The sequence below is a fragment of the Saccopteryx bilineata genome, chromosome 1, assembly GCF_036850765.1.
Source record: "Saccopteryx bilineata isolate mSacBil1 chromosome 1, mSacBil1_pri_phased_curated, whole genome shotgun sequence".
NCBI classification, from domain to species: domain Eukaryota; kingdom Metazoa; phylum Chordata; class Mammalia; order Chiroptera; family Emballonuridae; genus Saccopteryx; species Saccopteryx bilineata.
This window is the reverse complement of record NC_089490.1, coordinates 84,940,705-84,955,186: the sequence shown is the minus strand read 5'-3', so window position 1 is coordinate 84,955,186 and position 14,482 is coordinate 84,940,705. Positions and strand designations below refer to the sequence as shown.

General features: G+C 44.8%; 1 protein-coding gene across 4 annotated transcripts in view; it reads right to left on the bottom strand.

The window, feature by feature from the left end:
- POLDIP3 (DNA polymerase delta interacting protein 3) overlaps positions 1-14,482 on the bottom strand; it is a 35,500-nt gene that overhangs the window by 13,927 nt on the left and 7,091 nt on the right. For all 4 annotated transcript variants that reach the window (XM_066256193.1, XM_066256203.1, XM_066256173.1 and 1 more), the window contains 2 exons: positions 2,007-2,397; positions 1,216-1,302 (listed from right to left, as the gene is read on the bottom strand). In XM_066256193.1, the coding sequence (XP_066112290.1) occupies positions 1,216-1,302; positions 2,007-2,397 (478 nt within the window). The remainder of the gene's footprint in view (positions 1-1,215; positions 1,303-2,006; positions 2,398-14,482) is intronic.

Genomic DNA, 14,482 nt, shown 5'->3' with positions numbered 1-14,482 from the left:
TAAGGTGCCACAACTATGAGTTGATGCTTCTCATCTCTCTTTCTGTCTGACCCTCTCGCTCTCCAAAAAAAAAAAAAAGGTGTGTGTGTGTGTGTGTGTGTGTGTGTGTATTTTCCCACAACTACAATTATGCCTTAAATAATAATGACATTTAAAAAATAGGAAGGAACCAGGCAAGCAGGCAATGGTTGGCTCTGGAGAACAGGAACATAAGAAACTTCTTAATCTTTCTGTCTTAAGCGCACATTAATTAAAAACATACTTTTCAGCCTGACCTGTGGTGATGCAGTAGATAAAGCGTCAATCTGGAATGTTGAGGTTGCCAGTTCAAAACTCTGGAATTGTCTGGTCAAGGCACATATGGGATTTGATGCTTCCTGCTCTCCCCCCCTCCCCTTCTGTCTGTCTGTCTCTGTCTCTCTCTCCCCTCTCTAGAATAAATTAAAAATAAAATCTTATATTGCTCACAAAAATTAGGGGATATTTCAAAACTAATATGAAGCAATAAAATATCCCCTAATTTTTGTGAGCAGTGTGTGTGTGTGTGTGTGTGTGTGTGTGTACACATATATACATACTTTCAGCCTGACCACACATGGCACAGTGGATAGAGCATCAGCCTGGGATGCAGAGGACCAGGTTTGAAACTCCAGAGTTGCCAACTTGAGTGTGGAATTATAAACATGACCCCCTTGTCACTGGCTCATCTGGAGGCCCCCCAGTCAAAGCACGTATAAGAAAGCAATCAATGAGCAACTCTAAAGTGCTACAACTATGAGTTGATACTTCTCATTTTTGTCCCTCTCCCTTTCTCTTGCCCCACACACTCTCTCTCTCTCTCTCTCTCTCTCCCTTTCAGCCCTAGCCAGAGAGCTTACTTAGTTGGTTAGTGTGCTGGCCCAAGTACAGAGGTTGCTGGTTCAACTGACGGTCAGGGCACATATTGGAACAGATCGATGTTCCTGTCCTTTCTCTCTCAAATCAACAGATAAAAAAAATTTAAAAATATATCTTTCAATTTATCTCTCTGCCCCTTATGCCTCCTCCTCCCCATTTATAAAATTTCTTCTTAAAACTCAAATACAAAAGTCAAATGCAATCCCTCCCCAGTTCTTCAAATTGTGAATCTTGGGCTAGGCATCAGTTAACCCACGCAGAGGCCAAATCAAAACCCATGCCTGTGTACACACTTGTACACACACACTCACACTTTACCTGTTTGGCCTGGTGATTATTGACAACATTAATCCTCATTCCGGCAGGATGGGCATGAGGTGGTGTCACAGCCTTCTGCTGTGGAACCTAGAAACACCCACTGGTCAGAATTCATCACACAGGGTCCACACGTGTTCTTATGATCATTGACTTGAAATATGAAGGGCACTCAAGTTTTGGCCTTTGGTAAAAGGTTGTAGAGAGCCTCATACCCAAGGTAGGAAAGTGACAACAAAACTTGTCCCGAGACCATGTGACAATGCCTGTGTAGGGCTTAATGAACCTGGCTCAATAAATCTTTCCTGCTGCTGCTGTTCCTATCACCAAAGTTGCTACAAAGAGTAAATGATATTGTTTCCATTTCCCTTGGGCTGGTGGCTGTGCTGGTGGTCAGACCCCTCCCCTCCCAATGACTAAGCAGTGTGACTCTGGGCATAGCGATTCACATCTCTGAGACTGAGGTCTGTGATAAAACTGGGGTACTAACCCCAGAGTTGCAGTGAGGAATACATAAAGCCACATATGTGAACTGCCTGCCACGTAGCACATGCTCAACAAATCTTTTGTCCTTTTCCCTCTCTTCCCTTCCCCACCCTCTCATTTGGAAAATATCTTCATTTCTCTGGATACCCCCTCTTTTATATAAAACTGGGTAATGCCTTGCCTTCCTTATATGCTTACTATATTAACACTTTGGGGAACAGTCATTTTGCCCAAATATTCGACCCCTGTGCCCTGCCAGAATCTACAGTTGTTACCAGCTTCCTGGAATTTGTAAGAGCCACACTTACTTGGATGGTTTTAGTGAGCTTCAGAGCTGGGGTCACTGTCCCAATGGGGGGGCTCATGAAGGCAGCAGGGGAACTCCGCTTCAAGCTGAGCTTCTCCCGGGCATCAGCTACCTGGTGGTGCTTCTGGGGTGCCATGCTCTGCTGCTTACGGGAGTTCAGCATCTCTCTGGCATCCTGCACTTTCCCTCTGATCCGGAAACGAGCATCTTTCTGCAAAAGCTTTTCCCGGGCATCTTTGACTCCCAGCTTGAGCCGGGCATCTGTGAGGCCGATCTTCTGCCGAGCATCAAACCTCTGCTGGAAGGTGGCTGTGCGTGCTGGCTGGCTGAGGAGGCTCTGCTGGATCCCAACATGAGATCGGACTCCTCCAACTCCTGGTCTGACATTGAGCCTGCAAATAAAAATTGCAATATTAAGTGGATTTAGTTAGTTGCTCCCTGAGGAAACAAATAAGAGGCTTCCTTCTTAGTTTTAGGACTTTTAACTTTGCTCAGGGAACAAATTAGGAAGGAGGGCCTGGTAGTTTCTATTACTAGGTAAAACTGTTTTGCTTCCTAGACCAGGTGATTAGAGACACCATTACGAATAATAACCTCCAAACGATGCCAAATAAAATAAGCATATCCCTGAAATATCACCACCCTACACATCTAAAGAGCACATTCAATTTCCAAAGTTCTTCCACATCCATGCTCTCAGGCAGCCCTCTCAGCACCCTGTGAAGTGGGCACTATAATGCCCATTTTATAGTAGGACACAGGTTTGGAGGTTAAATGATTAACAAAGGTGCTCAGCTGACTCTGGCAGCCTCATAACTAATGCCAGCAGACAACCTTTACTGGGCTGGGGCCAGGAAAGCCAACATGTGGGTCAGGATTGGAGCTAGAGGAATAACAGGTTGATCAGTTCTGCCTCGGGCTTCCAGAGGCATCCAGTTTTGTTTGCACATTTGTTCATGCTCTAGAAGACATTAGAGGGGACCAGAACCCACCTCGGACTTCCAGAGGCATCTAGTTGTGCTCTGAGTAAAAGACATTAGTGGGGACTTCATTTGTGCTCTAGGAAGGCATAGTGGGGATTGAATATAGCCAGGATTAATCAGTCTCGCATCGCACTGCAACAGTGGAGACTGAGTTAACCAGGATTGATTGGTCTCGCCGCGGACTTCCAGAGACATCTCTGTGTTTGTCAGATCTTGTTTTTTGCTTTTATTGTTTCTGTCTAAACCCCCTGAGTAATTGGTGTGTGAGTGGAAATCTCTAGTGCCTGAGCCTAAGTTACAGGAACGCGGCTGGGAGAACACCTGAGAGGTGGCTGAGTGATTGGTGTGTGAGTGGGAATCTCTGGTGCCTAAGCCTAAGTTCCAAGAATGCAGCTAGAACACCTGAGAAGCCGCTGAAAGTGGAACTCCTTCCTTTGTCTATTGAGCTATGTGCTTAAATAGTAAGTAATCTGTTTTGTCTCTGTTTGTCAGGAAAATCTCTGGTATAATTTTAATTGGAGTAAGTAAAGTGCGCTCATTTAAATTTCTTAATTTGTCATTTGTGTATGTGAAGTCTTTGTTTAATGTCTAAACGTGTCTGTTTTTAGGGCCTGAATTAAGTTTTTGCATGCACCTCTGGCTTCAGGACACTCTGATTTCTCCCTTGAAGAAATTATTCTCGGCCCTGGCCGATTGGCTCAGTGGTAGAGCGTCGGCCTGGCATGCAGAAGTCCCAGGTTCGATTCCTGGCCAGGGCGCACAGGAGAAGCGCCCATCTGCTTCTCCACTCCTCCCCCTCTCCTTCCTCTCTGTCTCTCTCTTCCCCTCCCGCAGCCAAGGCTCCATTGGAGCAAAGATGGCCCGGGCGCTGGGGATGGCTCTGTGGCCTCTGCCTCAGGTGCTAGACTGGCTCTGGTTGCAACAGAGCGATGCCCCAAATGGGCAGAACATCACCCCCAGGTGGGTGTGCCGGGTGGATCCTGGTCGGGCGCATGCGGGAGTCTGTCTGACTGCTTTCCCGTTTCCAGCTTCAGAAAAATACAAAAAAAAAAAAAAATCCTTTATTCTGGATGTTAGTTATTATCTGTCTTATCTTTTTGCTTTTATTGGTGTGTTAATTCCTGCATTCTCCTGGACAGTTTCAATTTTGTAAAACATTAAATATATGTGGAGAAGGCTGAGTAATGCACTCTGGGAAGTGTTTCTCCAGCCTCTGGGGGCAAAGGGCTGGCAAGTAAGCAGTTTGGGTGAGAAAAGAGCGAAAGGTAAGGCCGGGACATGTTGTGTGCTGAACGGCAGGGGAAGTGCGCTAGAATAAGGTGGCAGGGACAACTAAGGATACGGTGACTGGAAGAAATATAGAATAGAAACTAATTCCAGATATTCAGATATCTACCTACTGACCAAAGGAAATTTTACCCATTTGGAAGATATGGGTAGGAATACTATTAAAAATTATAACTTTTGACCTGTGGTGGCGCAGTGGATAAAGCGTCGACCTGGAAATGCTGAGGTCGCCGGTTTGAAACCCTGGGCTTGCCTGGTCAAGGCACATATGGGAGTTGATGCTTCCAGCTCCTCCCCACCTTCTCTCTCTGTCTCTCTCTGTCTCTCTCTCTTCCTTTCTCTCTCCTCTCTAAAATGAATAAAAAAAAAAAAAATTTAAAAAAAAAAAAAAAAATTATAACTTTGCTTTAGAAAAATCTTAGAGAAAGAAAAAGAAACAGGGCCAGGTAGAAATGTTTAGGAATTAACAAACCACGGGGGGGGGGGGGGGACGGGACGACGGGACCTTGCTGGTTATCAGTTCCTTCAAATGAATTGCAATTCCAGAATGAGTGATGGGATCATGAGTAATAGGATTATAGGGGATGGGATTATCAGGGACAGGCCCCCCGGCTGCCTCTCCCTTTCCCCTCCCTAGGACAAGGGGGGGTCGTGTGGGCCCTCCACTGGTATGTAGAAGTTATGGAAGGAAAAATAAATATAAAGTGTACAAGACTAGCACTGAGAGAAGGGTTCCGACTCTCTCCTGCAGGGCCGAGGTGGGTGTTGGGTCCCCTCCAAGTTTCCCCTACCCTTCCTCAGTTCCTTTGTGTGGCATGATTGTTGTCTGATGTGGGGGGCATGGGGTTCACGGGGAAGACCAACTGCTTTAGCCATAATAGTACGCCCTTGGGCACTGTAAGGCCAGGAGCCGCCATCGTGGCCATTGACATGCAGGTTCCCATTGGATTCTGGCAGACGATAAAGAAATGGCGGAGTCGGAGGATGGTGGGCCATCCTATTTATTGGTGTCTCACCAAGACAGGCAAACCACAAAAGAAGACAAGAGAAAAGCAGAAAACCAGCTTTTCCCATGAAGGGCAAGGGATCAGGGAAGCCCCCTGCAATTGTGATAGCAGGAACTGTGTGAGCCAGCTCCTGGTCTGTCCCACTTTATAGTGTAGAAAACCAAAAACCCCTAATCCAATATACAAACAAGGAAGTCTCTGATACAAAGCCACTTATCCGAGGCATAATTGGATTCCTCATGAGAGTGCACCACCCAGATCATACAATCAGTCGAGGGTGTGGGGAAAAGCCCAGTCTTAAAACTAAACCCTAGGCTACAACGACCCTGCCTGCCCACAGTCCGTCCCCCACACCCAACACAAACCACAAGCAAGCAAACACATATATCATATTTACAAACTCATTTGACCAACAGGCACCAAGAATCCCCTGAAGAAATTATTCTATTCTGTTGGCTCCTTCCTCTTGTCTTGAGTAATAATTAATACCTCTATAGTCAAACATCCTTTATTCTGGGTGTTAGTTATTTGTCTTATCTTTTTGCTTTTATTGGTGTGCTAATTCTTGCATTCTCCCGGATGGTTTCAATTTTGTAAAACATTAAATATAGGTGGAGCCTGACCAGGCGGTGGTGCAGTGGATAGAGCATCGAACTGGGATGTGGAGGACCCAGGTTCGAGACCCCGAGGTCACTAGCTTCAGCGAAGGCTCATCTGGTTTGAGCAAAGCTCACCAGCTTGGATCCAAAGTCGCTGGCTTGAGCAAGGGGTTACTCGGTCTGCTGTAGCCCCACAGTCAAGGCACATATGAGAGAGCAATCAATGAACTAAGGTGTTGCAATGAAAAACTAATGATCGATGCTTCTCATCTCTTTCCGTTCCTGTCTGTCTGTCCTCTCTCTGACTCTCTGTCTCTGTAAAAAAAAAAAAAAAAAGGTGGAGAAGGCTGAGGAATCCCTTATAGGTCAAAAAGAGGGTTAGTATCTTTTTGCCAGCTGGGTAGTTAGAAATTAGTGAGTGCATTTTGACCATTCCTTATTTTTCTCAATCAATAATTCATTGGGGTAGTTTACAATCCTCTTATTGTAAACTGTACTAAAATTGTACTACTCATAAGGCATATAGAATTGTATAGCCTGCCAAATCCAAAGACCTCCTTTTCGTACCAAGGATCCCTTGTTATGTAAAAGGTATTTACCATGTTAGAATATATGTATGTGTTATTTCAAAGGCCATTTGTTAATTCTCCTTTTTTATTTGCTGTTTCATAGACCTGTGATGTTGAAATCTTGGTTTAAATATTTAAAGAATATGTAATAATTATTAATAATGTCTTTTTATGTGATGTTTAGTTTATTATCATTTTTAAAGTTCAGTGTTAAATCACCAAAAACCAGAGTGACCTATACAATTAGAAAACTCAGAATTCTCTTTTATTTATTTATTTATTTTTTTGCATTTTTCTGAAGCTGGAAACAGGGAGAGACAGTCAGACAGACTCCCGCATGCGCCCGACCGGGATCCACCCGGCACGCCCACCATGGGGCGACGCTCTGCCCATCCTGGGCGTCGCCATGTTGCGACCAGAGCCACTCTAGCACCTGAGGCAGAGGCCACAGAGCCATCCCCAGCGCCCCGGCCATCTTTGCTCCAATAGAGCCTCGGCTGCGGGAGGGGAAGAGAGAGACAGAGAGGAAGGCGTGGCGGAGGGGTGGAGAAGCAAATGGGCGCTTCTCCTGTGTGCCCTGGCCGGGAATCGAACCCGGGTCCTCCGCACGCTAGGCCGACGCTTTACCGCTGAGCCAACCAGCCAGGGCCAGAATTCTCTTTATGCAAAACCTCAAGCCCTAGCGGGACTTTTAAAATCTGTTAGACAATCGAGACCATCTCAAGAAAATGTTTCTAATTGCCTAGCTTAAATAAAATTCTAGCTCCCAAGCAAGTGAGGAAAATTTAGACATTTACCCTCAGTTTCTGTTAGCAAGAATCAGAAAAGATACTAAGGCAGTCAACCTAGCCTTTACATAGCAATCAGCTCTAGAAATTAAAAAGTGTATTGTAAATTTCCAAAAAAAAAAAAAAAAAAAAAAGCATCATCACTTGCTAAAAATAATGAATAAAACTAAGCATTTTGGAAGGGACATTGCTCCTCCCTCAATCACATAACTCTGCCTGGCTCCCAAGACGGCTGGTTAGTCAATGATGGGTAAGATCCCCAAAAGAAGGGACCTAAGACAGGCACAGTTGAAGGGGGGCCATAAAGAGAAGGCTTAAAAACTAACAAAGGCGAGGCTCAGACCTTCACCTCAACAATACAGGTCATCTATTGACCAGGACACCAAAAGAAGGGAGACTCCCTAAGAACTCAGAAAAAAACAAGTGGCTGAAGATGCTACCTAAAACCAGTGGTTTGAGCAAAAGCTCACCAGCTTGGACCCAAGGTCGCTGGCTCAAGCAAGGGGTTACTCATTCTGCTGAAGGCCCGTGGTCAAGGCACATATGAGAAAGCAATCAATGAACAACTCAGGTGTCACAACAAAAAACTGATGATTGATGCTTCTCATCTCTCTCTGTTCCTGTCTGTCTGTCCCTATCTACCCGTCTCTCTGTCTCTGTAAAAAAAAAAAAAAAAAAAAGGAGAGTTCTGACTAAAAGGAATTATATAGTAATAAAAGCTATAGGGTACAGCAATACTTTTTGAAAGAGAAAGGAAGAAAGTAAACTGTTAGAAAAGCCAGTTATTTCTGAATAATTAAGAAAATTTGGCCCTGGCCAGTTGGCTCAGTGGTAGAGCGTTGGCCTGGCATGTGGGAGTCCCGGGTTCGATTCCTGGCCAGGGCACATAGGAGAAACGCCCATCTGCTTCTCCATCCCTCCCCCTCTCCTTCCTCTCTCTCTCTTCCCCTCCTGCAGCCAAGGCTCCACAGGAGCAAAGTTGGCCTGGGTGCTGAGGATGGCTCTATGGCCTCTGCCTCAGGCACTAGAATGGCTCTGGTTGCGACAGAGCATCGCCCCCTGGTGGGCATGCTGGGTGGATCCCGGTCGGGCACATGCGGGAGTCTGTCTGACTGCCTCCCCGTTTCCAACTTCAGAAAAATACAAAAAGAAAAGAAAATTTATAAAAATTAAGGATTGCCTCATGCACCTCGTTAAAATGAGTCAAGGATTTGACTCAGTATATAAAACCAGTGGGGAATATGGTAAAGTGATAGAGAACTGTAAAACTTAGTATTGGCAACGCCATTTTAAAGAGGAAAAGTCAGGCTTTCTGTCCCGTCCTTTCTTTGGAAAATGGAGGGAGAAGGATATGAAAGTCTCCTGACTCATAAGGACAACTGGGTCATGTAGTTTAAGTTCTCTGAAAGGATTAAGGTTATCTGAAAAACTTCCTTTCCCTTTCAATAAGAGACAAAATTTACATACCACCCTACACTGATTTTGGTTCCCCCTCCCTTTCTGGAATCCTGAGATTAACGTGTACCTCTAGGCAAAGGAGGAGAGACAGACACTAAAAGGTTTATGAATGTATTTTGATATGTAAAATGACATCACCATTGTGTTACCTTGAAAGTTTTAATGTTTTTAAAATCCCCTAGACAAATGTTATAAGCTTGTTAATGATGTGTCATACTGTCATGCCCCCCCAACCTGTATGTGGTCAAAGGGTATATAACCAGCCTCTGAGATATATTTGGGGCTACATGATTTGGGTCAGATATGTCCCATATCAGTCATATGTGGCCGGCATATTAATAAATCTCCTTTTAATAAAACCCTTCAAAATTCATCTGGACTTGGTGTCTCTATGTAAACTCACAGAAGTGAGGTACAGTACTTTACAACATTTGGGGGTATGGGTACTTTACAACAATATGTGCCTTGACCAGGGTTCGAACCTAAGACCTCGGGATGGAGATAGCAACCCTGAGGTGTTTTTTTTTTGTTTGTTGTTGTTGTTTTTAAATGTTGGGGACCACTGCACTACAGGACAGGCAGGTTTTAAATTCTACAGGTTTTCACTTCACAACAACCCTACAAGATTCTTTTTTTTTAATTAATTAATTTATTTATTTATTTTAGGGGGAGAGAGAGAGAGAGAGAGAGAGAGAGAGAGAGAGAGAGAGAGAAGGGGGGGAGGAGCAGGAAGCTTCAACTCCCATATGTGCCTTGACCGGGCAAGCCCAGGGTTTTGAACCGGCAACCTCAGTATTCCAGGTCGATGCTTTTATCCACTGTGCCACCACAGGTCAGGCAGCAACCCTGAGTTTGAGCCTATGACTTTGGTGCTCTGGGATGACGCTCTATCCACTGTGCTACTGACCAGGGCAAGATTTTTTTTTTTTTTTTTTTGTATTTTTCTGAAGCTGGAAACGGGGAGAGACAGTCAGACAGACTCCCGTATGCGCCCGACTGGGATCCACCCAGCACACCCACCAGGGGCGATGCTCTGCCCACCAGGGGGCGATGCTCTGCCCCTCCGGGGCGTCGCTCTGCTGCGACCAGAGCCACTCTAGCGCCCGGGCCATCTGTGCTCCAATGGAGCCGTGGCTGCGGGAGGGGAAGAGAGAGACAGAGAGGAAGGAGGCGGGGTGGAGAAGCAAATGGGCGCTTCTCCTATATGCCCTGGCCGGGAATCGAACCTGGGTCCCCCGCACGCCAGGCCGACGCTCTACCACTGAGCCAACCAGCCAGGGCCAGATTTCTTTTTTTTTTTTTTTATGGCCAAATAATAAGGCATTATATAGATTTACCATCTTTTCTTCATCCAATTGCCTACTGATGGACACTCAAGTTACTTCCATGTCTTGGTTATTATAAATAATGCTACAATAAAGATAGGATGCATATCCTTCTGAATTAGTGTTTTGGGCTTCTTTGGATAAATACCCAGAAGTGAGACCATTGAGTCAAATGGTAGCTCTTATTTATTTTTTTGAGAAACCTCCACACTGTTTCCCATAGAGACTGCACCAATTTGCAATCCTACCAACAGTACATGAAGGGATTCCCTTTTCCCCACATCCTTACCAACACTTATTTGTTGATTTATTTTCTTTTCATACACAGCACAACAAAAGTTGAGGATTTAAAATTTTTTTCCATTGATTTGAGAGAGGGAGGGAGGGAGAAGGGAAGAAAAGGAGAGAGAAGCATCAACTTGTTCCACCTAGTTGTTCCATTTAGTTGTGTAATCATTGATTACCTCTTGTATATGCCATGACCAGGGATCGAACCCACAACCTTGGTATATGACGCTCTAACCCAGCAGTTCTCAATCTGTGGGTCACGACCCCAGCGGGGTCGCCTAAAGCCATCAGAAAATACATAATGCATATCAGGTATTTACATTCCGAATCATAACTGTAGCAAAATTACAGTTATGAAGTAGCCACCAAAATTATTTTTTGGTTTGGGGTCACCGCAACATGAGGAACTGTATTGTGGGGTCACGGCATTAGAAAGGTTGAGAACCACTGCTCTAACCAATTAAACTACCTAGCCAGGGCAGGAGGATGTTGATATGAGTCTTCCTTTCACATTTTGGCTTTGATTTAGTGGTGGTTTTCCCAGCATCTGTGTTCTGGCAGCAGACACACTGTGAAAAAGCAGCATTATGCTGCTTTGATTACTATAACCCTGTTAATATAGTTTGGTATGCCTGACCAGGCGGTGGCGCAGTGGATAGAGCGTCGGACTGGGATGCGGAAGTACCCAGGTTCGAGACTCCGAGGTCGCGCGCGGGCTCATCTGGCTTGAGCAAAGAGCTTGCCAGCTTGGACCCAAGGTCGCTGGCTCCAGCAAGGGGTTACTCGGTCTGCTGAAGGCCCACGGTCAAGGCAATCAATGAACAACTAAGAAGTCGCAATGCACAACGAGAAACTGATGATTGATGCTTCTCATCTCTCTCTGTTCCTGTCTGTCCCTGTCTATCTCTGCCTCTGTAAAAAAAAAAAAAAAAAAAAAATATATATATATATATATATATATATATATATATATATATATATATATATATATAGTTTGGTACCAGGTAACATGATACCTCCAACTTTGTTGTTGTTTCTCAAGATTGCTTTGGCGCCTGACCAGGCGGTGGCGAAGTGGATAGAGCGTCAGACTGGGATGCCGAGGACCCAGGTTCAAGACTCCGAGGTCGCCAGCTTGAGTATGGGCTCATCTGGTTTGAGCAAGGCTCACCAGCTTGGACCCAAGGTCACTGGCTTGAGCAAGGGGTTACTCAGTCTGCTGTAGCCCCACAGTCAAGGCACATATGATGAGAGGGCAATCAATGAACAACTAAAGTGCCACAACGAAAAACTGATGCTTGATGCTTCTCATCTCTCTCCGTTGCTGTCTGTCTGTCCCTATCTATCCCTCTCTCTGTCTCTGTAGAAAAATAAAAGAAAATAAAATTTAAAAAAATATATTGCTTTGGCTATTTGAGGTCTTTAGTGGTTCCGTATAAATTTTAAGATTATTTATTCTGGTTCTGTAAAAAATGTCATTGGTATTTTTTTGTGTGTGTGACAGAGACAGAGACAGACAGAGAGAGGGACAGATAGGACAGACAGGCAGGAAGGGAAAGAGATGAGAAGCATCAATTCTTTGTTGTGGCACCTTAGTTGTTCATTGACTGCTTTCTCGTATGTGCCTTGACCAGGGGGCTACAGCAGAATGTGTGACCACTTGCTCAAGCCAATGACCTTTGGGCTCAAGCCAGCGACCATGGAGTCATGTCTATGATCCCATATTCAAGCCAGTGACTACAAGCTCAAGCCGGATGAGTCCATGCTCAAGTCGGCAACCTCAAGGTTTCAAACCTGGGTCCTCCGCATCCTAGTCTGATGCTCTATCCATTGTGCCACCACCTGGTCAGGCACCATTGGTATTTTGATAGGGATTGCACTGATTCTATAGATTCCTTTGGGTAGTATGGACATTTTCACAATGTTAATTCTTCCTATCCATGAGCAAGGTATATGCTTCCATTTACCTTCCATGGCTTATAATTTTTCTCAGGGCCCAGTACATTGTAAGTGGTGTTGAGCCCAGGCCAACTATCAGAAACTCCAGTGGAGCTTCCTAAAAATACAGCTGTCCAGACCCCACCCCAGAGCTACTGACTCTAAAATCTGGGTGAAAGCCTGGTATCTGCATTTTTCACTTCACAGGAGTGCCTGGGGAACAGCAGTGTTGAGAATCTCTGACCTGGAGTTAGAAGGTGAAACTCTGCTGAGCAAACAAGTTCTGGCCTCCCAGAGCCTCTTATAGTGGGCAAGCCATAAGGGAGTCCTACTGTCTCTTTTCTTCTTCAACTGGCTGGAGTGACTGTTCACCAGCTCGCACGTTAACAGTAAGAGTACTTACAAAGGTGTTAGCCTGGTACCAGTCAAAGCAAATCTAGACCATCATCACATTAGGATAAAAACACTTGCAGCCACCAGTAGGCCAGAATCATACCTAAAGCAGTGATGCACAGGACCATCTTTCTGTGAAATATGACAAATGTCTAAGATTTAAATACTTTCCAGTAGGTTTATACAAGAACTAGACAGAGAGAGTGTGGAAAGGGTCATTTCTAGAATTCATCAGATTAGGGTTGGGGGTGGTGCCTATCCCTACCTTAGTTTCTCCCATAAAGGGGAGCTAGAGGTGCTAGAAAAAGCAAGGGCAAAAGGAATGGAGTGTTTAAGGAGGCCAGTAAGCACAACTAGGGAGAGGGAAACACAGCTGTGTGTGGCAGACAGTATCCATCCTTCCCTGGACTGGGCTATTCTAGGCTTTGTGTCCTGTAAAAAGCCATGAGCAATAATAGTAAGGCTATGCTTTGTGGTGACCACTAAAGCCTGCAGCTATATGGAGGGGACCTTGGTATTCATGGAGAGAACACCACAAACTTCCTAACAAAGCTCTAAGTACACAATCAACTGGCGGGTGAAGGGGACCAAAGTTTCGCTACCTCAAAGCTGCCTTTTGGGATATGATTTTAAGCTGTTTAGTAGGAAACAAAAGGGCCCTGGCTGGGTGGTTCAGTGGATAAAGCGTTGAACCAGCACACTAGAGATGGTGGTTGGATGCTGGGTCAGGGCAGGAACAAGAAGCAATCAATGAGTACGCAACTAAATGGAACTAAGTGAAACAAGTTGATGCTCCCCACACTTCTCAAATCAATGGAAAGGGAAAGAAACAGGATTCAAAAAGAACTTTGACCCTCTCCTCCCCTTTCCTATCTAAGAGATTCAGATGGAAAAACCTGCCTTGGGAAGGGAAACTTTACACAATCACCTTAACAATTAGACAAGACTCTAAGCAGGAAACTGTTTACTAGACCCCCCTTCCTATCTCATTGTTGATCAGCTGCCTAGCAAAAATTTACTTGCATGTTATGTTCTGTTCTTCCTCAATTATTGCAAATGGCCTATTCTCACTTTTGAAATCTCAGACCCCTAACCCCCTTCTTCTCCATTGTCCAAAATGACACACATAACCAACTTGGCTTCACTGTCTTTGGAATTTTCATGCTTCTGTGAATTCCCCATGTGCATGTATTAAAATTTGATTTTCTCCTGTTAATTTGATTAGCCCAGCTAGAAGAACTTAGAAGATGGAATATGTAAGTATGTATATATATGGCCCCCAACGGTTTTATTTTTGCTTATTTTTTAATATTTTATTGATTTTAGAGAGGGAAGAAGGAAGAGAGAGACAGGAATATCAATGTGCTCCTGTATATTCCCTGACTGGGGGTCGAACTGGCAACCTCTGCACTTCCAGATGGTGCTTTAACCAACTGAGCTGTCTGGCCAGGGCCCCACTGGCTTTATTTTTTAATGCTTACAACTCCCTACATCTGCTGAAAATGCCCATCAAAGAAAAGCAACAGGTTATCAGTTCAGACCAGAAGCTACCACTGAAGCCTGCTCCAACAGGTTATCAGTTCAGACCAGAAGCTACCACTGAAGCCTGCTCATAAAACGGGGAAAAAAGACTTTGATTGACATTTAAGGTTCAGATAGATGACACCAAAGTTAGTGGAAAGCATTCCAGGTGAAGTCCTTCACTCATCATGCACTGGACCCCTCTGAAGCCAGAGGCCTTGAGCCAGGAAATCAAGTCCCTAAAAAGGACATGGTGAGGAACAGATCTCCTGGGGCTCTGATTTGGGAGTGTAGAGCATACAGATAGCCAAATAATCACCA